This window comes from Lontra canadensis, unplaced genomic scaffold (assembly GCF_010015895.1).
Source record: "Lontra canadensis isolate GAN:19392208 unplaced genomic scaffold, GSC_riverotter_1.0 scaffold181, whole genome shotgun sequence".
NCBI lineage: Eukaryota > Metazoa > Chordata > Mammalia > Carnivora > Mustelidae > Lontra > Lontra canadensis.
The window spans coordinates 288,405-316,191 of NW_022631175.1; the positions used below are offsets into that span (position 1 = coordinate 288,405).

The 27,787-nt window shown below is 37.5% G+C and overlaps 1 protein-coding gene and 1 pseudogene across 4 annotated transcripts in view; one reads left to right on the plus strand and one right to left on the minus strand.

The window, feature by feature from the left end:
• CNOT6 (CCR4-NOT transcription complex subunit 6) overlaps window positions 1–27,787 on the minus strand; it is a 68,258-nt gene that overhangs the window by 24,966 nt on the left and 15,505 nt on the right. For 3 of the 4 annotated variants that reach the window (XM_032846851.1, XM_032846852.1, XM_032846850.1), the window contains one exon: window positions 20,358–20,471. In XM_032846851.1, the coding sequence (XP_032702742.1) occupies window positions 20,358–20,469 (112 nt within the window). In that variant the 5' untranslated portion in view covers window positions 20,470–20,471. Of the gene's footprint in view, window positions 1–5,835; window positions 5,979–20,357; window positions 20,472–27,787 lie in introns of those variants that run through there. The other variant, XM_032846853.1, reaches the window with a different exon arrangement.
• LOC116860688 lies at window positions 9,240–9,825 on the plus strand (annotated as a pseudogene).

Consider the following 27,787-nt stretch of genomic DNA (forward strand, 5'->3'; position numbering starts at 1 on the left):
CTGCTACGATTAGGTTATAAACTCTCCTTAGCAAACTTAAAAAAACCTCAACGTTTAGATTGCATCACCATTTTTAAGGGCACAACAGTTAAGACTTTATCCTTTAAAGCTGCCTTACCTATGACATGAAAGAAACAGTACAAATAATTTATATTGATAATAAATCCAGTATTTTACCATGATTAATTTAAAATTATGCCCAAAAAATCAAACCCAAGATCTCAGAAGCTGTTCCTATCTATACTCTAGAAAACAAGAATTCTGCCTGAAAACAAAAGGTAAACATATTCTCAGCTTAGCAAAGTTTTAAGACCAGTGTACCCAAATGGTAATTGCATCAAGAATCATGTGACTAAAAAAAAAAAGCTGTACTGAAAATTACAAGTAAAAATATTTGCCCAGACACATTACAGATATGAAGTCATATGTATCAAACAGTAGCAGACACAAGATTCAGTAACTAAGAAAAGAATAATTAATTTCAATGCAACATGAAATCAGTACTTTGGTACATACTGATAAGATGACAACCATTTCTACAATCCATCTAAGAACTAAGAACTTTCCCCCTATCTCTTTAATACCCAGGACCTAGTCTGAGACAGAATGAAACAAGCAGCCGTAACGAAAATACACTAGTCTTTACGAACTGATTTTCTATTGGCTGAAAAAGCAATCTTGAGAGTTCTAATCAAGATGGAGTAACAGGAACCAAATTTACTATCCTACCTGGACAACTGTCATACCAGACAATTGATTCACAATTTGTTGTGAATCAACAAATTTCAGACATCAGACCTCAACCAGTGCAGAAGAGTGACCCCTGAAGGACCACAAAGAAGGCAAGCCCTACAATTGTCTCAGCTTGTGAACAGCAGCACAGGGAGGGGATCCCAGGGGCAGCACACTGATCTCGCCTAAGTTCTGGAGACAGGGAAGCCAAGATGACTAGAATTTACAGAGGCAGAGTACCGACAGGAGAGAGATGAACAGACAAAGAAGTCTGGAGATGGGAAAAAGGTCCCCCCACAAGTTTTAAGCTGAGTATTGATCAGTATAAAAATGTGAGAAATTGCCTGGGCCAGAGGAACACCCAAAAGGAAAAGAAACAACAATCCCCAGGAATACACAAAACTAAGGCTAGCTGGTGTTCCCAAATACCAAAGGGAAAGATCTCATAATTCAAAAGGTGCCAGACTTAGAAAATCAGCCCCGGACTAAAGACCATTCTGGTCTTACCTAAGAAAGTTAAAGAGCAAGCCTCAAAAGAATTAAACTGTTTCTAACCATATCCCAAAACAAAGCTCAATACATGTTGTAGGAATACAAAAATATGCCATTACCCAACAAGACAAAATCTTTAATGTACTGCAAGAAAACAAATCCTATGAACCTAGTAACTGAACAAAAACATCTTTCAAAAATGAAGGCAAGTTACAAGATGAAAAGAGCTATGGAGATGGATGGTAGTGACAGTAGCACACCATTAAAAATGTATTTGATAAAAACCTTCCCACAAACAAGATTCGAGAACCAGAGAGGTTCACTGGTGAATGCAACCAAACATTTAAGGAAGAACTAATAACAATTCTACAGACTGATCCAGAAAACTGAAAACAAAAAGATACTTTCCAATTTACTCTATGAGGCCAACATCACCGATACCAAAACGAAATAAAACTAGTGCAAAAACAAAACAAAACAAAAAAAAAAAAACTACAAATCAAATCCCTCATGAACATAAATGCAAATTTTAACAAAATTTTAACAAATCAAATCCAACACTATATTAATAGGATAATGACCAAGTAGGATTTGTGCCAAGAAATCCAAGGTTTATTAAACATTTGAGGAAAAAATGATTCAAAAACTTTTCTTAGAAAAGAAAATCATCTATGTAGATATAGAGAAGCTTCTGACAAAATCAACATTTAAAATCAGCATTTAAATGAAATCACGAATTAAGTTTTTTTAAAAGCTCTCTCAATAAGCTAAGAATAGAAAATTCTTCAATCTTGACAAAGGGCATCAATAAAGTTAGTGTCAAGGGAATGAATGTTTCCCTCCTAAGAACAGAAACAAATCAAGGTATGTCCACTATCACCACTCCCATTCAAAATTATGCTGGAAGTTTTAGCCAATGGAATAAGATAAGAAAAATCTAAAAGTGGAAAGACAGAAGTCAAGTTATGTTTATCTGCAAATGGCACAATCATCTGTGTAAAAGCCTAAGAATCTACGAAAAATACTATTAAATAAGTGAGTTTAGCAAGGCTGTAGAATAAAATATCAATATACAAAATATCTACTGTATTTTTATATATAGCAACACACAACCAGAAACTGATATTTAAAATAACATTTACAACAGAACCAAAATTATGAAAAAGAGGCAAATCTAACCCCTCCAAAATGTGCAGGACCTGTGTACTCAACACTACAAAACACCCTGAAAGAAATCAAAGAAGTCCTAAATAAGTAGAGAGGTATACAAGCTTCACAGATCAGAAGATTCAATATCATTAAGATACTGTATCTCTCCAAACTGGTTTACAGAGAGTCACATGGTCACAATCACAATGCCACCATGTCTGAAACTGGCAAGTTGATTCTAAAATTCACATGGAAATTCAGAGGCCTTACAAAATTCAAAACTCTGAAAAAGAACAAAGCTGGAAGACTAACACTACCTAATTTTAGGACTTATATGTAAGAACTCTCAAAACTCAGTAAGAAAACAACCCAATTTTTCTTCTTTTTAAGGTTTTATTTATTAAAGAGAGAGAGAACGTTAGAGTGAGAGAGAGTGCACAAGAAGAGGCAGAGGGAGAGGGAGAAGCAGAATCCCTGCAGAGCAGGGAGCCGGACTCCAGGACCTCTGGATTAGGACCTGAGCTAAAGGCAGATGCTTAACCAACTGGGCCACCTAGGCGCCCACAACTCAATTTTCAAAATAGTTAAAACATTTGAACAGACACTTTACCAAAGATGACATACAGATGGCAAATAATCACATGAAAAAAAATGTTCAACATCAGCATCATTAGGGAAATGCAAATTAAAACCACAATTAGATTTAAAAATAATAATAAAAAATAAAACCACAATGAGGTATTACTACACACCCAGAAGAATAGCTAAAATTAAAAAGACTTGCCTTGCCAAGTGTTGGTGAGGCTATGGATCAAAGATATCTAGTACAAATGTAAAATGAGAAAACCTCTTTGCAAAAACAGTTTGAGTTTTTTAAAAAGTTAAACCTTAAGTTCCTTATGATCAGTTTCAGTCTTTGGTATTTATCTAAGAGAAGAGTTTCATACACTACAAAGAATTGTATATAAATGTAGCTGTATTTGTAATAGCCAAATAACCAGAAATCATCCAAATATGTTCAAGTAAATGGATAAACAAATGCTGACATATCCAAATAATGCAATAGTAATAAAAAGAATGAACTATTAAAAACCCAACTGCATGAATGAATATCAAAGTAAGTAGAGAAGTTAGACCAAAAAGGGGTGGGGGAGACATACTCTATCACTTCCTTTATATAAAAATTCTACAAAATGTAAACCAATCCTATGGTTTAAAAAAGCAGAACAATCCCCAATCCCAGGGATTGGGGAAGGGGCCGGAGAAATGAAGGAGGTAGGGAAAGGGAATTACAAATCTGGGGAATGATGGGTATGTTCTTGAGTGTTGTGATGGTTTCAAAGATGTACACACAGATCCAAATATAGCATCACATCATTCACTTTGCATACATACTAATCATTACATGTCAACTATACCTCAATACAGCTTTGTAATAAAATCTTATCTTGATCTGAGAAAGTGTCTTTCCTTACTGTGCAATAATGAGAAAATATAGCATAGCCTATCTGTAAAACAAATTTACTTTTCAGTTCATAAAACTAAAGCACACAGCTAATATTCAGTATAAATACTTAAAACATCACAAACGATTGAGTGCGTGTTTTGCATGTGTTTCATCCTCAAGACACCACTTTGAGAAATTCATTTTTATACGTTTTTATAATTGAACTTAATAGGAAGGATACAAAATTCTCAATCAAGAAGGTAACCAGAAAGGAAACCAAGAAGTCTATAAAGAAGGAAAGGTTTGGGTCGGGGGGGGATTAAGTATAAGAGTCATGTATAAAGACATGGGTAGCTCAGTCAGTTAAACGTCTGCCTTTGGCTCAGGTCATGATCTCAGGGTCCTGGGATCGAGTTCTACATGGGGCTCCTTGCTCAGCAGGGAGCCTGCTTCCACCTCCACCTGTTGTTCCCCCTGCTTGTGCTCGTTCGTTCTGACAAATAAAATCTTAAAAAAAAAAAAAAAAACCAAACAAACACTTAACACAAGCATATGTATTGATCAGCTGATGAAAATGTTGTGGCTAGAGGTTCATAGTAATTTAACCATGTATCGGCTCACGACTCCTGATGCAGTTAAATAAAGACCAGGATTTCAGGCTCATTGTAGCTAGGTAAACTGCAACTTCAGAAAAGAAAGCAGTCTGTGTTGTGAGAATGGCAAACTGGATTACAAGGGAGAAAAGGGCCCTGATTAAGTTACATGAATTACAGGAAGGGCACAAAGGAAAAGAGTTGGAAGATCCTCGGGGATAGTGCTTCATTTAAACACAGTAGAGTTGATGGGGAAGGAGATGTACTCACACCAAAGCATGTGAGTTAACAAATGGCAGGGGGTTTTGTTTTAAAGATTTTATTTATTTATTTATTTATCTATCTATCTATCTGACAGAGAGAAAAATCACAAGTAGGCAGAGAGGCAGGCAGAGCGAGAGGGGGGGGAAGCAGGCTCCCTGCTGAGCAGAGCGCCTGATGTGAGGCCTGATCCCAGGATCCTGATATCGTGACCAGAGCCGAAGGCAGCAGTTTAACACACTGAGCCACCCAGGCACCCGAACAAATGGAAGTTTTGATCCACGAAGGAAAACAGAACCGCAAAGGTACACTCATTAAACTTTGGTGGGAATTCCAGTCTTAAATGCAGTGAAAGAATGCTTGCTCAAATTAGAGAGACCTAACTTAAGTAAAATAAGGTTAGCCGGAAAGTAGAAAGCCTAGAACCTGAGAATGGAAAGACTGAGGCAAGTATTAGGAAACAGAAAGCGAGAGAAAGATGAGCCTATCAGGTTCGATATATAATGACTGCTTCAGTGTGATGCCGATGACCGCAGGAACTAACGCTAACTCCTGTCAGGGGACCTCCCTGGGCAGTCTGTGCTCTACCACCAAGTAGCTCTACACATTTAGTAACTGTTTGACCTGAGGAAAAGGAAGTGTTTGTTGCAAAGTTCAGTGACTAACCAGTTATGCCTCTTACACTTTTCTAAAATACTTGATTTTTGTAAAGATTTTATTTTTAAGTAATCTCCACACCCAACATGGGGCTTGAACTCACAACCCCAAGATCTACAGTCACATGTTCCACCAACTGAGCCAGCCAGGTGCCCAGTTAATAAAATTATCTTTTATTATTTTAACTTTTTAAAAAAGATTTTATTTATTTGACAGACACAGCGGGAGAGTGAGTTCAACTCAAAGTGAGTTGAACTATAAATGATTCTTTAATCTGATTTTAAAAGAAAAAAAGTGAAAAAATGATGGAACTATAAGACCTTCAAACTTTTTTTTTTTCTGTAAAAGATTTTCTAATACCGATCTGAGGTTAAGAGTGATTTTTAAAACATTACAGGTTAGAATCCTCACAGTTTTAACTGCATATTTCACTTTTAAACTTGATTCCCTACAATGAAAGAGAAATAGATCATTTTACACTTGCCCCATCCACTCATTACGTACATCTTCATTATCATAAGTTCAGATCATCTCCAGGGAAGATAAGCAAATGGCCAATAAACACATGCAAGGATGCTCTGATTCATGAGCCATCAGGGAAAGGCTAATGAAAGCCACAATGAAATACTTCTTTTACCCCCACTAAGATGGCTAAATCAAAAAGACAGATGTAACAATTGTTGCCAAGGAGTACAGAAATTGGAACCCTCCTACAAGGCTGGTTTAGAATGTAGAATGATACAGAAACTTTGGAGAACAGTCTGGCAGTTACTCAAAAAGTTAAGCATTTCCCATATGATACAGTAATTCCACTCCTAAGTATCTACCTGAGAGAAATGAAAATGCCCACATAAAAACTTACACACAACTCTTCAGAGTAACATTATTCTTTAGAGCCTATAAGCAGAAACAATCTGTGCTACTTTATAACAAATACGTATTTGGGGGGCACTTTGGTGGCTCAGTCAGTTAAGCATCCATCCCACTCTCTGTTTCAGCTCAGGTCATGATCTCAAGGTCCTCAGAGTGAGTTCCATGTTGGGCTCCCTGCTCAACACGGAGTCCTCTTGTCCCTCTAACCCCCAACCACCACCACTTGCCCACACACTCTGTCTCTCCCATAAATAAATAAAACCAAAAAAGAAAAGAAAAAAAAAGAAAAGAGAAAGAAAACACACACACACACACACACACACACACACACACTTGGTCTTCACCTCTGTTTCCAACATGGAGCTCCTGAAACCCTCGTAATTTCCTAAGTGATCAAGCAGTAAAGTGCCTTCTGTTATCATAGGTGCCCTTTCAAGGACACCAGAGTTTAAGGTTAAGTGAGGGGACTTTTTTAAAGCCCCCCGGAATGAAGGCTGGTTGCCAGGAAAGCCAATCAGGATAAGAAGGTTGAAAGTTTCAGTACCCACCAAGCTCTTTCTCCCCCTCCCCCACCAACAACCGGGGAGAAGAGAGGGGTAGGAGATTAGATCAACCACCAGATTTAATCACCCATGCCTAGGGAAGCCTCTGAAGGAATCCCTCAACTATGGAGTTCTGCGCTTACAAGATGAAGAACACAGGGAGGTATGGGGAGGGCGAGGGGTCTAGAAAGATCATACAAGTTTCTTGTCTGTTCCCTAAAGCCCGCCCTATGCATCTCTTCCATTTGGCTGTTCCTGCATTTTTATAATAAACCAGCAATCTAGTAAGTAAACTCTTTTCCTGGTTCTGTGAGCTGATACAGCCAATGAAACCCAAGGAGAGGGTCCTGAGAACCTCTGGGTTTAAAGCTCCTCAGTCAGAAGCACAAGGTAACAACATAGACTTGTGACTACTGTCTGAAGTCGGTGGAACAGTCCCCTGGGACTAAACCTGTAACCTGTAGTACCTGACACTAACTGTCAGAATTGAGACGGTATCAGAGAATTGCTTGATGTATGGAAAACCCACTCATCTTGGGTCAAAGTGGAATAGAATTATAACAGAGTACTGAGAGTAGAGGAGACACACAGGAGTGTGTCTTTCCACAGATAAAGAAATGGGATGATATCCGCACATGGAATATTTTTCAGTCACTAAAAGGAATGGGGTACTGACACATCCTACAACATGGATGAATCTTGAGAACATTATGCTAATGAAAGGAGGCAGGCACAAAGACCACATGTTGTATGATTCCATGTACATAAAATCCTAAGAGCCAAATCTATAAATGCAGAAAATAAATTACTGGTTACCTAGGGCCAGGGGATTGGAGGGAAACGGGAAGTGACTGCTAATGAGTAAGTACAGGGTTTCTTCTGGAGCACTAAAAATGTTTCAAAGTGACTACGGTAATGGTGGCACAACTCTGTAAGTACGCTAAAACCCTGTGAACCGTACACTTGGAGTGAACTGTAGGATATGTGGATTATATCTCAGTAAAATTGTTACATAAAAAAAATGTATAGCATAGCAAAGAACAAACAAAATTACATGCAGACAATAATTTATATATATAATAGATTAAAAAATAAGAGAAGACCCTATTTACAAGAACCAGAAGATAAAATACCTAGGAATAAATCTAATAAGTGTATTAAGCTTAAGAATACAAAAAGGAACAAACAGAAAGACTCCTACAATTCACCCTAATTTATAAAATAACAGGATCATGATAAAAATACCATAACTAGATAAGTTGATCCTGATTTTCATTATTTAAGAAAAAAAAAAAAAAAGCCAAGTGTCACATGTCAAAATTATAAAGGCATATACCCTTCTGACCTACAGATGTATTAGGGGAGATGTAAAGCCATCTGTAGCACTGTTTGTCACAGACTGACCATCACCATTATACTACTTAAATTACAGTGAAAGAAATAGTATGGTTACAGGAGAACTCTCTCTAACCTTATTTAGAAATCTCTCCACAATACAATATCACATGAGAAAAAAAGCACAGTGCAGAAATCTATATTGTCTTTTGAATTAAAAATTAGGTGTGGAATAAGAATCTTGTATTTGTATATGAACAGAAGGACTCCAGAGGAATGCAGAAGAAACTCCTGACCCTGGGTGTGAATGCATATGTGTGTGCATGCTGGGAGGTATAATGGGGGGGTTGTGTGAAAGGGAGACCTCCACTGTATGCTTTTTTAGGTTCTCCCCGTCCCCTCTTCCTGAGATGTCCTTAACTCCACTTTCCCCTGGCTAATATCATTAACTCAGTAGTCAGCTATTCTAGGATGCTTTCCCTGATCCTTAGCCAGGCTGGCTAAGACCGTCTTAGAGAAAAGACAGTAGGTCAGGCTTTTTGTCCTATATTTATTATGGTTTTACAATTATCCTCTCATGGGAGTCTTCTCCTACAGCCTGCAAGACTCCTAAAATCTTATTTCCTATCACCTACCACATCAGAAGTTTCAGAATAAATGAGTAACATGTAAGTGATTTCCAGTAAGTTAGTGATGGCCTCAAAATTCCTATTCCAGACGTCCTCCCTCCTCTTGAGTTTCCTTCCTCTCCTGTTTACCTGTTCCCACTCTAAACTTCCACAAAGCAGACACCAGGGTCACCCAAACAGCAGACAGCTATATAAGCTGATAACATATTTAAAGTTGCTTGACTCTGGAGTGTTACTTACCAAAAATAACACTTACAAAAAGAGCTAAATGTCATACTCTCTTAAAAAAAAAAAAATCAAAAGAACGGGATCCAGAATTTGAGAGACATGGTCTACCACTCTCTCATGGAAAAACATGAATAAAGCTTACTCAAACTAAACTCAAACTCAACTAAAGCCTTCAGAAGGTCAGAAAATGTCACAAAGTAGAAAAGGCGAATATGTGGCCCTATAGCTAAGGCACCTGCTTCCATTATCACTTAAAGACTACCGAGGAGGCCAGCCACCCTCCGCCAGGGACACAGCACCTATGCCTGCTCTTCTGGACACCCCGCAGGCCAAGGTGCTGGAGGATAGGCTGCTCCAGCTGGTCACCATCTGCCAGCTCCAGCAGCTCCCCTCGGGTGGCTACTCTTCTACAGAGGATGGACCTCTAATTGGTGCTGGAATAGTGGTACATGCGTGAGCAGACAAAAATCTCAACCCTGGTTTTGATAAACTGAAGACACTTGTGCCATTTCTTCCCTATAGCAGGAAACCCAGCTAAGTTGATATCCTTCAAGGTGCAAGTGAATACACACAAGTTCTCAGGGATGTTTTCAGAGAAGCCAAAAGAGGAGACACAAAATCCACATCACCACAACTATACAGCAACAAGCCTGCTGAACTACATATATCCTTGGCTAGAAATCTATCGAGAAACGTCACCCAGCATGCCAGCTGTATTGTAGGCTCAAGAGTGAGGAGAAAAGGCCCAGGGCAGATGGCGGCAGTGGTGAATCAGTATACACTTGTCACCAGAGCATGATGTCTACGACTGGAGTTATCTCCCCAACCGGAGTCTGGATAGATTCCTAAAAGTAGAAGTCCTAAGTCACAGGCTCCCCCAACTATGAAAAGTGAAAAGGCCAGCCCAGGGCTACCTTCTAGAGACAAATATATGCAGTCTCGAAAAGTAAAAAAAAAAAAAGACTACCAAAGAGTCCAGACCCAGGCTTCTGAGTCCAGACCCTTGAAGGCTTCTGAGCATGAGGGCCTGGAATGAGTAACTGTTGTGGGTTTCAGATGTAACTCAAAAGCAGGCAATTACAATGCTGCCACCATACAATGGAATAAGAGAAACATGACAATTGTTTGCAGATGCTTTAGGAAGAATTTAAAAATTTGTATGCATCTGAATTTCAGCTTCCTGTAATAGTAATAGTAACTTGTTGTTGACAAATCATCCTCCTCAGAGAAAGAGAACTAGATGAAAATAGGGTACAAAACACAAAAATGAATCTGAAAGCACTGGAGAACTACAAAGGTAGTCAAGAAATGAGAGACAAAGAACTTAGAAGAGAACCAAAGAGAAGTAGTAGGCAGGACAGATCCCACGTTACCTGTGAAAAAATATGAAGCAAAAGCAAGCAGCAAAGGCAAGTAGATGAGGTGAAAGCAGAGAAGCTGAGGAGCTAAGCAAAGCTTTAATCCCTCTTCCATTACTGGGGAAACAACACAGAACTCAGGAAACGCACAGAACCAAGGAAACAACACAGAACTCAGGAAACGCCAAGGACCCTGCTAAATCACCAAGATTCCAGTTAGGACCTAATAACGGAGCAAGCGTGACCTGCAGTAAGCCAGCCCACCGAACACCAACAACACTCAAATGAGATGAATTCCTGATTAGATTATGGGGAGCTGACCACCCCCCCGCTTTTTTTTTTTAAGAAAAAAATTTTTTTAAGATTTTATTTATTTGACAGAGAGAGATATCACAAGTAGGCAGAGAGGCAGGGAGAGAGAAAGAGGAGGAAGCAGGCTCCCTGCTGAGCAGAGAGCCCAATATGGGGCTGGATCCCAGGAATCAGGACCTAAGCCGAAGGCAGGGGCTTTAACCCACTGAGCCACCCAGGCGCCCCTGGGGAGCTTATCCTTACTGTGACTGCCTGCCAAGGACAAAAGCAAATCCACCCCAAAGAAGAAAAAATACCATCCAGACAGACCACCAAATTATTCATCCACTTCCTCTAATTTCCAGTATTCAAGGAAACTTACCAAAGGATTGAAAACCGAAACAAAAAGAGAAACAACAAAACAGAACTCCCAGGAGATTCAGATATTGGAGTTATCAAGCACAATCTTTAAAAAGCTGTGATGGACTTACACTTTAAAAAAAGAGTGACACAGACTGGATTTACCCTCCCACATAAAACAACTAAAAACCAAACAAATATATGAAAAACAGAGTTTCAGACATTACACACCAGGCAGCATGGGACAACAATCATTGACAGATGGGAAACAATGTGAGCCTTTGAGGCTGTTCCGCCTGGACACTTTCCTTAGAGTAGTGCAGGGGGATGGAACCCCGTGGAGTCTGGCAGTCTTTGCCAATTGAGATGAAGCTGGCAGTCCAGAGATGCCAAGGTGGCTAGAGTTCACAGGGCTTAGTGCCGAAGAGGAGAGAGAGGGACACACATAAAACACCCTAAAGATCTAAGGACCCTCCTGAGTCTTCAGCTGAGGAGTGATATGCAAATGCATGTGAAGAAAACCCGAGACCAGAGACGGGGGAGTGAGGACAAACTGAAAAGGCCAAAGGGAGCAATCCTTAGGATCATACATTCCACCAGATGGAAAATTTCCTAACTCGGAAAATTTAGAGAGGTGTTACTTAAAAGCAAACCTTGAGAGCATCTAACTTAACTGCACCCCAGAACAAAGCTTAGGAGTATTTACAGGAGTATAAAAACATCCAGCATCCCAAAAAGTAAAATTCACAATGCAATGTGTCTAATAAAAAATTACCAGGCATGCAAAAAGAGAGAAAAAGAAAAATGGGTAGGGGGAGTGGAAAGAATCAAAGCAACCCAGAAATGAAAAAGATAAAGCAATTTAAAGTTATTGTAACTGTATTACATACCCTCAAAAAGGTAGAGGCAAAATGTTAAGGGGAAGGGGGAACAGAACAAATTAAACAGAGGATTAGTGTGCTGTGGGACAACTTCAAGATACAAGTTAACTCCATTCCAAAAAAGGTAGGTACAGGATGGGAGAACATAAAAAATTATTTGAAGAGTGACCTAAACTTTTTCAAATTTCATGAAAACTATAAACATACAGACTCAAGAGTTTCAATAAAACATAAGCACAAGAAGGAAAAAAAAGAAAGAAAAGACACCAAGGTACATCATAATCACATTGCTTAAAACTAGTAATAAAGAGAAAGTCTTAAAGCAGCTACAGAAAAAGGACATACATAAAAGAAACTACAGTAAGAACAGCAGCAAACTTCTCATCAAAAACAATGCAAGCAACAAGATGGTAGAACAGGATCTTTTAAAGTACTGAAAGATGAAAACTGTCAACCTAGAACTCTCCACCCAGAAAAAATATCTCGCAAAAATATAAGGCAAAGTAAAAGACTTTTCAAACACGAAACCCGAATTTAACAAATCACCAACAGACCTCCATTACAGTAAATATTAAGGAAAAGTCCTTCAATTGGAAGGAAAAGGATAACAGAAACTTGCCTATAGATAAAGGAAGGAAGAACACTGAAAACAGTGAGTATGTGGGTAAATAAAAACAACTTTCCTAATACTTCACCCTTTAAAGGAGAAATAATAATACAGTGTGAGATTTATAACATGTATGAGGAAACTATATGACAGCAATGGCACAAAGAAAAAAAAAAACAGAAGTAAATTGTTGTTAAGATTCTTACACCAAATACAAACTAATATAATAGTCTTGATACAGTTTACTTTATAAACCCTAAAGGAACAATTATTAAACAAAGAATTATAGTTTATTAGTCAACAAAGGAGATAAAACCCACTTTTACCAAAAATACCTAGTTAATCCAAAAGGGGAAGAAAGGGGAGAAAGGCAACAAAAAACAGATAGGAAAAGAGAAAATAAATCACATGACAACATATTGAAATCCAACTACCAGAACTAAAAAGACAGAAACCAACTAGTATCCACTGGAAGCACCCACCTGAGAACCTCACTGCAACCAGGAGGAGTTTAGTGCAACTCAATTATGAGTGCAGTGTCCACAGTAAGTCTGAATGCAGTCTGGACCCCAGAAACGCCACAAACTAACCAGCCAAAGCCCCTGAGATAAAAAATCTCCAGAAACAGAATTAAAATTTAGTGAGAAAGGCTTAAGAGAAATGAAGGGGAAAAAAAGGTCCAGGTAAAAATGAGAGAAGGGAACAGAATGAGAAAGTTTCACTTCAAAAACCAGAAGATGGAGCTCTGAAGTTAGAAAAACAATCCTGAATCACACCTTCAGGAACTTCAGATAAACAAAGTTTAAATAAAAATGAACATGAAAAGCTGCATGCTCAAATCCCATAAGTTATTAAGTATTTTTAAAGGTTACCAAAATAGGGGCACCTGGTTGACTCAGTTAAGTGTCTGACTCTTGGTTTCAGCTCAGGTCATGATCTCAGGGCCATGAGATCCAACCCCATGCTCAGTGGGGAGTCTGCTTAAGATTCTCTCTCTGCCCCTACCCTCCATTTGTGTGCTCTCTCTTTCTTTCTTTCTTTCTAAAAAATAGATAAATCTTAAAAAAAAAAAAAAAAAGAAAAAAAAAGTTACCTGAATAACTCCCTATGGACAAGGAGAATATACCACAAACATACCCCCAAAACTACTACTTACAATTTCAAACTGAGCTAAAAATTTGGCATTAAGAACATGATAAAAGCAATAAAAGAACATAAATAAGAATTAGAAATTCAGTAAAGGAAAACTAAACTACCAAGAACTTAATAATGAGTAAGTACAAAAAGAAAATGCTTTTAGAAAAGACATTTTTAAAAATCACAAATACATGAAGAACTATAGATTCAAAATCAATTTTCTTATATACCAGCAATGAATAATTGGAATTTGACATTAAAAACAATACCACCAGCACCCCCAAAATGAAATATTTAGTATAACTCTAACAAACTATGTACATGATCTGTATGAGAAAAACTAAAACTCTGATGAAAGAAATCAAAGAATTATTAAATGGACAGATATTCCATGTTCATGGATAGGAAGACTCAATATTGACATATAGATTGACATATAGATTCAATGCAATCTCAACCAAATGTCCAGCAAGTTATTTTATGGATATTGACATGCAGAGGCAAAAGACCACAGAATAGCCAACACAAAACTGAAGGAGAAGAAGAAAGCTGGAGAACTGATGTTAGCTGCCTTCAAGACTTACTATAAAGCTACAGTAAACAACACACTGTAGTATTGGCAAAAGAACAGACAAACAGATCAATAGAACAGAATAGAGAGCCCAGATCTTTAGGCAGTCAACTGATCAAAGGCAATACAACAGAGAAACTCTTTTCCAACAGATGGTGCTGGAATAACTGGACATCCAAAAGGAAAAAAATATATAGAGAGAGATATCTTACACTCTTCATAAAAATTAACTCAAAATGGATCACAGACCGAAATGTAAAACACAAAACCATAAAAATCCTAAAAGATACCACAGAAGGCAATCTATGATTTAGAAGGCAATCTATGATTTAGGTTTGCAATGACTTCTTAGACATAACAACAAAAGCACAATCCATGAAGAAAGAATAAACTAGACTTCATTAGAATTAAGTTCTGCTCTGTGAAAGACACTGTCAAGAGAATGAGAAGACAGGGGTGCCTAGGTGGCTCAGTCAGTTAAACGACTGTCTTCTGCCCAGGTCATGATCCCAGGGTCCTGGGATCGAGCCCCACATAGGGCTCCTTGCTCAGCAGGAGCCTGCTCCCTCTCCCTCTGCCTGCTCTTCCCCTGCTTGTATTCTCTCTCTCTCTCTCTCGCTCTATCAAATAAATAAAAATCTTAAAGAGAGAGAGAGAATAAAAATGAGAAGCCAGGCCACTGGGAGAAAACACTTGCAAAGACCTATCTGGTGAAGGACTGTCATCCAAAATATACAAAGAACTCCTAAAACTCAACAATAAGAAAACAATCCAATTTAAAAATGGCCAAAAGACATGAAAATCTCACCAAAGTAAATATGCAGATAATATAATACATAAGCATATGAAAAGGTGCTCTTAATCATATGAATCAGGGAAATGAAAATTAAAAGAACAATGAGATTCCACTACATGTACCATTTAGAATGGTCAAAATCCTGAACACTGACAACATCAAAGGCTGGAAAGGATGTGGAGCAACACGAAGTCTCATGCGCTGCTAGTGGAAATGCAAAATGATACAGACATTTTGGAAGAGTTTAACAGTTTCTTACAAAACTAAACATATTCTTACCATATGATCTAGCAATCGCACTCCCAAGCATTTACCCAAAGGAACTGAAAACTTACATCCACAAAAAAACCTGCACATGGATGTTTATAGCAGTTTTATTCATAACTGCCAAAATTTGGAAGCAACAAAGATGTCTTTCGGTAGATGTGATGAATGGATAAATAAACCGCAGTACATCCTGACAATGGAATATTATTTAGCACTAAAAAGAAATGAACTATCAAGCCATGAAAAGACATGGAGGAACTTAAATGCACATTACCAAGTGAAAGAAGTCAAAGTTTAAGGCTACATACCATATGATTCCAACCATGTGACATTCTGGAAAAGGCAACTATGGAGACTGTAAAAAGATCACTGGTTGCCAGGGGTTCAGGGAGAGAGGAGGAGGATGAAATGGCAGAGCACAGAGGACTTTTAGGGCAGTGAAAATATTATGATTTATAATGGGTAGATACATGTCATTATGTATTTATCTAGACCCATAAAATGTACAACATTTAGAGTGAACCAAGAGTGATAGTGTCAGTCAATGCAGGTTCATCGATCGTAACAAATGGACCATTCTGGTAGAGGATGTTAATAGCAGGTGAGTCATGCACAATACTGTGTCACATTTGCTGTGAAGCTAAAACAGCCCTAAAAAATAAAGTTTCTTTTAGAGGTGCCTGGCTGGCTCAGTCAGTTAAGCATCTGACTCTTGACCTTGGCTCAGATCATAATGCAAGGGTCCTGGGACAGAGCCCCACGTCTGGCTCCAGGCTTAGCAGGGAATCTGCTTTTCCTTCTCCCTCTGCCTCTCCCCGCAACTTGTGCTCTCTAATAAGTAGTATCTTAAAAAAGGAAAAAAGTGCATGGGGAAGTTTTTTAGGAGTGATGAAACTCATAACTGTGGTGGTGGTTACACAACTGTGTGTATTTATAAAAGAACTGTACAACTAATAAAGTGTGAGTTCTACTACATTTTATTTTTATTTTCCTGTAAATTATACCTTAATTTTTTTTAAGCTTTAAAATGATTCAAGGGACAAATATGCAAATTCAGAAAATAAATCTCTGAAAAAACATGAAGGAATCAGAATACTAAAAGTTATTATCCAAACTGTCCTAAAATTAAAATAAAAAAATTTCAAACTACATATGTACACGTTTTTCTTATCATACTGTACCTGAGAATATCAAGGTAGAACAAAACCAACATCAAGATATATTCCACCAAAATTACTGATTTTAAAAAAATCATTCGGGCATCTAGGCAAAAAGAGCAACTAACTAATAGGCGAAAGAAAATCAGACTGTCATCAAAGCCTATCACAAAACTGAAGCAACATATTCAAGATATTTCAAGAAAGAACTCAAGCCACCGATTTTACTTACAGCCAAACTAACATTCAAATATAAAGGACACAGACTTATCAATATGATCAACAAGAAACTCAGAGAATATGCTCCTAGGAGCCCGTCCTAAGAAACACCTAGAGAATAAGATTCCAGAAAACTAAAATGATTAGAGATAAATAAACTGGTGGGAGGCACTGAACATATACTTACTTAGAAAATGAAGTCCAAATAGGATTGTATGCAGGTTAAATGGGAAGGCTGATAGTACATAATGACTACATACTCTCACAATATGGAGTACAACTATTTAATGGGAGTAGGATGGGGAATGGAAATAATATTCCAAGCAGTTCTACCTGCTTTCAGTACTCATATAAGTGGCAGTATTTTTAGTACTGTTATTCTGAGAGTGCAATGTAATATGGGATAAACCAAATAACTAATTACAGGATATTCAAATTCCATCATCCCATGTCCCTGAGAACTAGGACACTCAGTATTAAAGGAGACATACATGTAACTATAGAAAAGGTCAACTAAAAATCCCTGTTCTTCTAAATCTGAATTAAAAGTATCAGTATATTTTTATACGATTTTTAATTATAAATATACAAATGTGTTTTATATATTTAAAAATATTTTATATTAAGCATGTATTTATTATCACATAAATATATATCCTTCCATCATAAATATGTATGACTCTATCTCTCTCTCTCTATATATATATAAAATGAAAAGATACAGTATGTATAGTCCTATTTCCTAGTTCTGTCCCATGGAAAGACCTAGAAACAATGACCAACCCAACAGCAACAAGCATCCCTGGCAACAGAGATTCTGGTCTTGAAATATCATTTCCAAATTTAAAAAAAAAATTTTGTCTTAGAAAAAATTACATATTCCAGGTTTGAGGCAGGAAATACACAGTGAGTCAAGAAAATCTTGCTATATCACACAGTGAGTCAACTACCAAAGACAAATTAGGGTTGTATCAAAAACCGAGAAATCATTTAAGAAGCTCTCCCATTAATCAACAACAGGAAAATGTAAGCATCACAGTAATTATAATTCATGACGTACACCTGAAACCCAAATTATTTAGATACAGCAGTTAATAATGACACTTTAAAAAACCTAGTCACCCTCAAAGGGTGATAGTTTATATTGAAAACTAGTAAATAAAGTGAAAGAAACGAACTTTCTTTTCTGCCTTTCCTACATAAACTGTACGCTGGAAAATCAATCAGTAAGGAAAAACATCTCTTTATAGATGTACCTCACTTAATTAAAAAAAAAAAAAAAAAAAGAATTAGAGTATCACTATTTTGCAACCCTGAAGGAACTAATGGCTCTAGCACTGAAACATCAGTGGAAAAGAAGACCTTCAGACTTTGTGTACTGTCTGAAGAAAAAGCACAGCACCATGCCGAGCCCTGCACAGGGGTTACATATGAGCCTGATCAAGCCTCTGCATCCAGATGCCCATTTGTAGGGGATGAAAAACATGCTGAACTGCACGAGTCTCAGTAAGCAAAACAGAGACTGTGGGGAAACAAGTCAAACCACCCCAGTTCAATAGAGAAGGGGAAGCTGTAAATTAAGACAGACTAAATAAAAACGGGGTAGGGGACTAAACTATAATCCTTAGATAGACATAATTTGGTATTAAAGCTCACTGGAAGGGGTTCTGGGTGGACGAAAAAATTCTAATTCTTTACCTGGACAGTGGTTTTACAAGGCTTTTGGCCTTATACTCATTCAGTAATAGATTTGTCTATGCAGTTTTATGTGTTTTATGTTACAATTTTTTTTAAAAAGCTATCTTTAAAAAGTAAATGATCAGTAGTCATTTGACTTATCTGTTTACCTCTAAAGGGCAAAAGGAACTCACCACCCATTCTCCCTGGAACCAGAGGAGTACATGAGGTAAACTGTGGGTCTAGGACTCGATGACCTCAGATCCCTAGAACTCTGCATTACAGAAATCTTAAGAAACTGGTGCTAAAGCATTTACATGAATGACTTTGCATGAACTCAAGTCAGTCTTAACAATTTCTACACTTAGGAGCTTATGTATTAAAGACTGGCTAAGACAGTAAAGTCATCTCCCTGATAGTGGCTTTATTACAAGGCCATGTTCCACAGACCTATTTCAACCAACAGTTTATCCTCCAGGATACTAACACGATACTTCCTTCCTATCTCGTACACAGATTTCTTCCCAAAGCTCAGAGTAAGCAGAAAACAGTGATTCAAATTTGCCAAGGGGTTCCCAACACAAGGGAGAGGGAGGAAGAGTAGAGGAATCCCCTTAACCTCAGAGATATAATCTCACTGAGTACTTTCTAAACTTATCCTGACATTGTAAGAAAAAGGAAACTTCCTTACAAGCAAAGGACATATAATTTAAAAACTTCTAATATAGTCTAAAAAAAAGAGAAAAATACAATTAAATACCAATCCTTAAGAAAGTAAAAGGGGAAAGCAGGAAATGGGTGACTGCCTAAAGCTTTAAAGGAAACTGGTAAATCAGAGAGTGTTATTTCCTTTTGGGCTACCCTGACCCAGAAAGTCAAATCTGACAAGAGGAGAAAAAAGAAAAATTTCACTCTACCACACCTACTCTATGAAACTGAAGTCAAATTAATTACCACCAGCACTCTAAATTAAACCTCGAGAGAGGGAACCAGGAGAGACTAATGTGGGTACCCAGGGAGAGTGTTTAGGTTTACCAGAGAGTGAAGAGGTTAATCAGAAATTTGGAGCTGACAAAGGAAGAATATTACTATCATCACTGCCTTTTGTGCTTCCTGTAAATACTTTCCTAACTAGACTGGCAGTTATTTTTTGTCTATTAGTGATTCATACTGGTATACTCTGTTCTCACTCCCTGATATTCATAAGCTCCAGAATAACAGGAACTATGCTTTTTTTCCCCATCTACTGATCTTCCATATACCAAGTACAGCACCTTGCAAAATGTTTTGCACGTAGCATATGCTCAGTATATTCGCTGCATTAAATTTAAAAAAAAAAAAATCCACGGCAGTCAGGAAAAAGGAGAAAACTTGTTCTTCATTATTTCAGAAGGCTAAAATCAAGACAGACTGGAAGAAAAGTATGGAGAGGCCTATCAGGCCAACATTCACACAAAACTTCTTTAGCACTAGTTGCCTTGAGAGGTAACAATTCCTGTCACCATCTCTGAAGTATTAAAAAAGAGGCTGCATGCCCACTCGTAGGGACTATGGGGATATCTCTGGAGGTTCATCTATTTCTCTATGTCTAGACTGCATTGAGGTAGAAGGGAACTTTGAGATCTGCTTTAAATTCTTTAAGATTTTGTGTTTCTGAATAAGGCCCTTCTTGCAGACTCAGACTGAAAAACAAATGGAGAAAATAAGGAGAAACAAATCTATCACAGAACCTATACTAGGACAGGCATTTCCCACCCCACTGGAAATTTGTTGATAATACAAAAGCTCGACCCTACCTGACCAGAGAATTACGTATCAGAACAAACCTCTGCACACTAGGTATTTCATATGTGTTATTCTCATCTCATCCTTGTTATTACTCCCATTTTATAAAAGGACACAGATACTTAAAGAATAAGCAATGAATGGGTTTCGAACTTGTCTGAAACTATGCTCCTGCCACTGAACCTTCCCACCTCTAAGATAAATTAGCACTGGCAAAATACAGCATTGCCTCTTTTGTGTACTGGCATTTGAGAACTTAATTTTCTACCATATCTTGATTTCCATACCATAAATTTATGCATGCAGGTCTTACCACTTATTTCAAGCTCTGCCCAATGTGATTTCTTTCCATTTGCTGCTTCCTCAGAGGACATAATTGTGTACATCCTCCTAGGGTCAGGGGGCTCGTATTTTTCTTTGGGCATGCCTGTTGAATTAAAAAAATCCAATCAGTATTCTGAAGAACCAAATAACTGAAAACAATGACATCTTTTAAAAACACACCCATATTATGATCTCTAAATACCACTTCCCATCAAAAAGAACTAGGGACTTTTTGGAGAAATGGTCCAGGATGGACCTGCTTCAGGTCCAGGATCAAAAAAATACAAAACAGGGCTGGATGCTAACAAAGATGCTGTGGCCATAAAGCAGCAGAAAGTCTGAAGAAGCAACCAGTAGCCGCAGGTCACAGACAACATGAACATAAAAGTATGACTCTGAGTCATTATAAACTGCATGAATGCAAAACTTTAATAAAAAAAATAAATAAATAAATAAATAAGCCTCAGTCACCTATAAAAGTGCGAGAAGGGAAAGAATCAAGCATTTATCCTATACTTCTGGCCAAAACTAGATAAGGGAATGTTCTTAACAGAATTCCAGCTAATAAACACAGAAAGAGTCACATAATTAGAAAATCACTATTTCACAGCCCCAGTGGAAAAAAAAAAATGGATCTAGGCAACGATCACCCATGATTAATAAAAGCATTAGGTGAAAAAAAAATCCAATGGATAAATTATTAAATGGATATATAGGTTATGAGACCTCAACCCAATGACCAATTTCATCATTAGGAAAACTAGATCTATATGCCAATATTACTATGCCCTGGTCCCCTCATCAAAACATATTAAAAATAAGAAATTGAATGTGAATTATATCAAGCCCTTCTACTTCTGGTACCAGCTGAACAAAATAAAGGAGACAGAGGACTATGTTAAAAATAACACAAGAGGGGCGCCTGGGTGGCTCAATGGGTTGGGCCTCTGCCTTCTGACTCAGGTCATGGTCTCAGGTTCCTGGGATCGAGCCTCCCATCAGGTTCTCTGCTCGGCAGGGAGCCTGCTTCCCCTCTTCTCTCTGCCTGCCTCTCTACCTACTAGTGATCTCTGTCAAATAAATAAAGTCTTTAAAAAAAATTTTTTTTTTAAACTTAACTCTACAGAAATACTGCCGGCCAGATGCAGAATACGGGAAGTTACAGATGAGGAAGACCCAATTTCTTCAACAAATACATGACATGAAAATAAGACAGGAGGAAATTGACATGGATCACACAATTTACAAGGCACAGCAATCAAATGTGCTACATACACCTGTTTGGGTATATTTGGAAAAACCAAGTGTAAAAACCATTTCTGAGAATCAGACAATTTGAAGTACTAAACATAAGTTGATACTAAAGGACTATCATTCACTTCACTTGCAGTTATTTCCTTAATCCTTATGTTATCAATACCTTCCAAAATATTTAGGTGAAATGAAATCTCACACCCTTTGCATATTACCCCGAACTCCTTGACTGAGTCTCACTTCACCTTATTCACTTGGAGGAGCCCAAACCCACTTTAGACAACTCTCCACCTTTTCCGGATACTACTCAGCTAAATATAGCTGGAGAAAAACTTACCACCATGTGAACCTAAAGTGAGCCAGTCAGCAATCATTTACCTCAAATGGATTACTTATGCTGCCAGGAAATTACACTTGAATTCTCCTAGTCCCTGCTACATGACTTCTCTCTTCAAACCTCTAACACTTACTCCTCCATTGTCTCTTTCTTACTTCTATTTTCTCACTGAAACAGAAAACACAAGAGCCCTTTCTATGATCTCGCACCTCCACCCATCTACACTCTCTTTTAGTAGGACAAAGTGCCTGCCCTCTGAACACTCAATCCCACCCTATCATCTTGCCTATTCGACGACATTACTTGGCAATTTTCTCCTACATCACTTTTTCCCTCTACACTAGGTCTTTACCTTCAGTATATATATATATATATATATATATATATATACACACACACACACACATACACACATGGTTTTATTTCCTCTACTTAAATAGTCCTGACCCCATTTTGCCCTCCAGCCTTTTTTCTCATTCTCTTCACCAAAAAAATTATCCCCAGGAGTTGGATATGCACTCTCTCTTCCAGTCCTCTTTTCCCAGTTAGAGTCATTCAAATCAGTATGAACTTTTAACGTTCTACCAAAAACTGCTAAGAAAAAAACCAGTGACCTCACACTGTTATATCCAACGCTCGTTTCTCAGACCTCTTTTTGCTTGCCCTATGATCAGTGTTTGATATAAATGATCACTCCGTGTAGACACACTTATTCATTTGGCTTTCAGTGTACCTTTTGTCTTGGTTTTCTTATCTCACTAGATTTAGTCTTTTGCTAGCTCTTCCTACAGAATCAGAATTAAATCCATTTTACCAACAGAAACCTGAAGCCCAAAAAGGTTTAAGCAATTTAACCATCATCATAAGGCTGAGAAGTAACGGAGTCTGGCTTTGTGTCCAATTAAAAGTTAAAGCTACTTTTTTTTTTTTTTAAAGATTTTATTTATTTATCTGACACAGAGAGACAGCAAGAGAGGGAACACAAGAAGGGGAGCAGTGGAGGGAGAGGGAGAAGCAGGCTTTTCCTCCTCCCCGAGCAGGGAGCCCAATGTGGGGCTCGATCCCAGGACACTGGGATTATAACCTGAGCCGAAGGCAGACACTTAACAATTGAGCCACCCAGGTGCCCCTAAAGCTACTTTCTAAGTGAAATAAGCCAATCACAAGAAGACAATTATTGTATGATTTCATTTACATGAGGTACTAAAGTAGTCAAACTTTTTTTCTACAGAAAGTAGAATGGTAGTTGCCAGGGGCTGGGGAAGGAGTTACTGAATGTGTGCAGAGTTTCAGTTTACAAAAGAAGAATTATGAAGATGGATGATGGTTAATGGTTACCCAACATTACGAATGTATATAATACTACTGAATGCTAAACTTAAAAATGGTTAAAACAGTAAATTTTACATGTATTTGCCACAATAAAAAAAGACTGGAAAAAAGTCAAAGCAACTTTCACTATGTTATGCTGCCTCCCTAACAAAGGGAAATAGAGCTATTTTTGAAACAGAAATTGGCTCTGAGTAATCAAAATACAGAAGGAGGTAAATAATCCTTTAAAAGCTGCTTGAAAAAACATAAATGGTGAGACTAATCATCTGCACAAGAAACAGCACATCTATTTTTTTGTTTTGTTAAGTGCTATTGATAAAACAAACTATTCTCTTACATGTTAACTTCTTGAGAACAGAATACACAATGACTAAAGTTGTTAGACTGATGGTAAAAAAAAAACCCAACAGAGAGCTACAGAGTCAGAAACTGTTCCTATTCTAGAGGACTATCTGGCAAAGCAAGTGCCCTTTTTGAATGAAATGAATATTCCAAGAACAACCTAGAAAATATAAAATGTCGTGTCAGACTACCAGAGCTCAATGAGAACAGCCCATCATCCGAATGCCATTATTCGAACTGGATTCTACCTTTAAAAAAAAAAAAAATCTGATCTTCACTGACTTTCCCCAGTAAAATTTAACAATGGTAAGAAACTGGCTCTGTCCAGCTGAGGTTAGTATTGTAGACCTATTATTATTATTTGACTTCTTTGTGGAAATTTGAGAAGTCTGATTTATCAACCTCATATGAGCTTAGTTAGTTTGAATCAAGGTCCAGAGATGGATCACACGTCAGAAAATGGATAAAAGTGTTACTGAGCTAAGAAATCTGAAAACCAGAGGCACCTGGGTGGCTCAGTTTGGGTTAAGCATCTGCCTTCAGATCAGGTCATGATCCTAGGGTCCTGGGATTGAGCCCCATGTTGCTCTCCTCTGCAGGGAGTCTTCTCACCCCTTATCTCTCTCAAATAATTTTTTTAAAAAATAAAATAAAATAAAAAGAAAGAAAAAGAAATCTGAAAACCAGGCTCAGGACCTGGCGTCATTCCATCAGAGTCATAATTTTGCCTAGGTAGCCAACCACTTCACTTCCTGGTTTTTGTAATGTGAGACGGGTAATCTTAAAATTTAAGAGAGGGCTCATTAAACTGGAAAGCAGCAAGGAGATCATCTTTATTTCCAAATCCCTGAGAGTGAGGATTTGAAAGTGGGGAGAAGGGAGAGTATGACAGAATGAAAGAAATGGTAGCACATAAACTGTCCAACACTATAGTGTACACCTGAAATTAATGTAACACTATGTATCAACTATAGTCAAATTTTCTAAAAAGGTAGGAAATTGGGCAAACTTTTCAGGAGCAGCAAGAGGAGCACATCTGCCCACTGAGCAACACCCTTCCCCTATTTTGGGGGGAGTGTGGCAAAACACAGTGCTGGTAGAGAAAAGGGTGTAAGAATGCATAAAATTTAGGATGTTTCCCAAGACTTTGAAATCAACAGGCGGATCTCTCCTCTAAATAATCTGCAGTGACATACCATATTTTTATCTTAGACTAAAAGGTTTCCAAAACAGACTTGAAAACTGTCAAGGATTACAAAAGACTTTTAAAAACAGCTATGCCAGAGTCAGCAGGTATGTAGCGCCTGACTAGTCAATCCCCTTTTCCTCCAATCCAGGCCCAGGTGTCACTACTGATCCTGTCAGCATAAAGTCCATCCCCACTCCAGATCTCAGAGAAACAGTTTTTATTATCTTAGGAGAATTATTTACCTTAAAGAAACACAGAATACTATTTACCAACTCAGAAAGATATGCTTTCATAATTAAATATTTTAAGAAATGACTTAAAAAAAAACAACTATAACCATCGTGGGAAAGCTAGTGTTGCAAAGCAGAGTTACAAACCATAACACAACTAGTAAGACTATCCTGGAGCACCTAAATTAAGAGTATCCTAACTGCATACCATAAACTTAGAAAAATTGCCATTCGAATAGGGAAAAAAATTTTAGGAATCCAAATATTCTCTACCCTACAATTCCAGAAATGCCGTGCGCATGTGTGCACAAGTGTGTGAGTGTGTGTGTGTGTGTGTGTGTGTGTATGCGTGTGCAGGTGCAGTGAGGGGGTTGGGACAAGAATCACAGGGAAGGTTTTTATAAAAACCCATAGGGAGGGATTTATCAGAATCTAAGAGAGAAAAGAAGATAAGAACAACTACAGAAGCAGACTAGAATGAATATATTCACTAAGGTCCTTGCAAAAAGTTATACTCCACCCCATACCCCCAAATAGAATCATAGTTCCCTAATTACACGTCTGGCTAAGAGTGAAAAGAAAATAGCTGATGGAGACAGGGACATAAGGAAAGGGATAGGAGCCTCTGGGCTATTTTTCTGCCAGGAATCAAATTTACACTCAATCAAAATCAGAGACAATCAAATATCTGAATGCTCCCCATGGGAAAAAAAAATATGTAATTACAAAAACAACCACTAACTGGGGGCTGAAATCCACTAATCATAACAACTCATAGACAAAAGGTGTGCCAAGAGCCTGCCTCTCCCCCATCTATACCTAACCTTCAAAATCAATCTAATGGGAAACCAACAGAAGTGCCCAAGAACCCACCCATGCCCTACCTAAATAAAAAGCAAGTCAACAAAGAGTGGTCGAACACAAGTTAATTGTAACACACACAGCACAATGATTCTACAAAATCACTACAAAAGAAAGAAAAAGAAAGACTACAGAAATAAAAAATATTCCACAGGGGCGCCTAGGTGGCTCAGTGGGTTAAGCCTCTGCCTTCGGCTCAGGTCATGATCCCAGAATCCTGGGATGGAGCCCACATCGGGCTCTCTGCTCAGCAGGGAGCCTGCTTCCCCCTCTCTCTCTACCTGCCTCTCTGCCTACTTGTGATCTCTGTCTGTCAAATAAATAAATAAAATCTTAAAAAAAAAGAAAAGAAAAATATTCCACAAAAAATTATTTCTTGTGCTTAAAGAAGTTAAAGAGAACATAACACTGATAAACAAGAACTATAAATAAAGAAGTCAACTGTGGGACAACACAAAGTGAGATAAAAAGGTAAGAGTGTAGACCTAGCAAGGGAAGAAGTATTTGAATACTAGAATCTCTAAAACAAGACTGGACTAAAAAATGAGTCACAGAATACATAAACACAATTCCTACTAAAACAAAAGGCAAACATTGGCAAAAATTAAACAGACTTTTTTATGGAAAAACAAAAGAATTGATAATGTAATATCTAAGAGAGTAATAACCTATGCTGTAACTCAGTAAACGTACCCTTTGGTATTTACCAAAGAAAAAGAAAAATGTATTTCCAAAAAATACATTTATATAATGTGCATAAGTTTTATTCATAGTTGCCCAAAACTGAAAACAACCGAAATGCCCATCAACAATGAAAAGATAATCAAATTGTGATGTAGCCATACAAATACTACTCAATAATAAAAAAAAAGAATGAACTACTGATACATACACACATATATATGACTCTCAAACATTACACTGAATGAAAAAGATCCAAAAGATTCCGTTTACATGAATTTGCAGTGGTAACAGTGGCTACCCTTCTGCTCACTGATGAAAGTATTCAGTATCTTAAATGAGGGTGATTTATATTAGCATATATATATGTTTATATATATATTTATCAAAACCCAAAATGTACATTTAAGGTCTATACATTTCACTTTATATGAATTTTACCTTAACTAAAAAACATTCTGTACTCAAACACTTGGTCAAGTATGAAAACAAACCAAAGGACAAGCAATTACTAACAAAGCATACAACCATATACCTTTCTGAATTACTCATTACAGCATTGTTTATGACAAAAAGAACAAATAACTTAAGTGAGCATTAATAAGAATGATGGTTAAATGAGTTACTGTGCAGCCATACTACGGAAAATCAAGCAGCTGTGAAAAGAATGATGTTAACTATTGGTATTATACTGGATTATTCACTTCATAGTTTAGGATTAAGCAAATAAGTACTTAGGTTAAAGATGTTAGGAGCCAAGATTTTCAGGGTAAGAAAACATTTATAAATCAAAGAAATTAAGCAAAAACAACATCATAGTTGACTTGAGAATATCAATATAAACTCACGATTTTATTTTTTAAGATATTTATCTATCTATCTATCTATCTGAGAAACAGTCCACACAAATTGGGGAGGGGGAAGGGAGAGGGATAAGCACACTCTAAGCTCAGAGCAGGGTTTGATCTTGGAACCAAGATCATGACCCTCTGGGCTCGATATTGGAACCAAGATCATGACCGAGCTGAAATCAAGAGCCAGACATTTAACCAACTGTGCTACCCAGGCGCCCCTACACTCATGATTTTAAATTTGTTTTTAACTACATAGTGAAATGCTCTAGAAGTAATGTTATCTCTGGAATAACAGCACCCCTAATCCTCAGTTTTGAGAACGCAAAGTTCTTTGTAAAA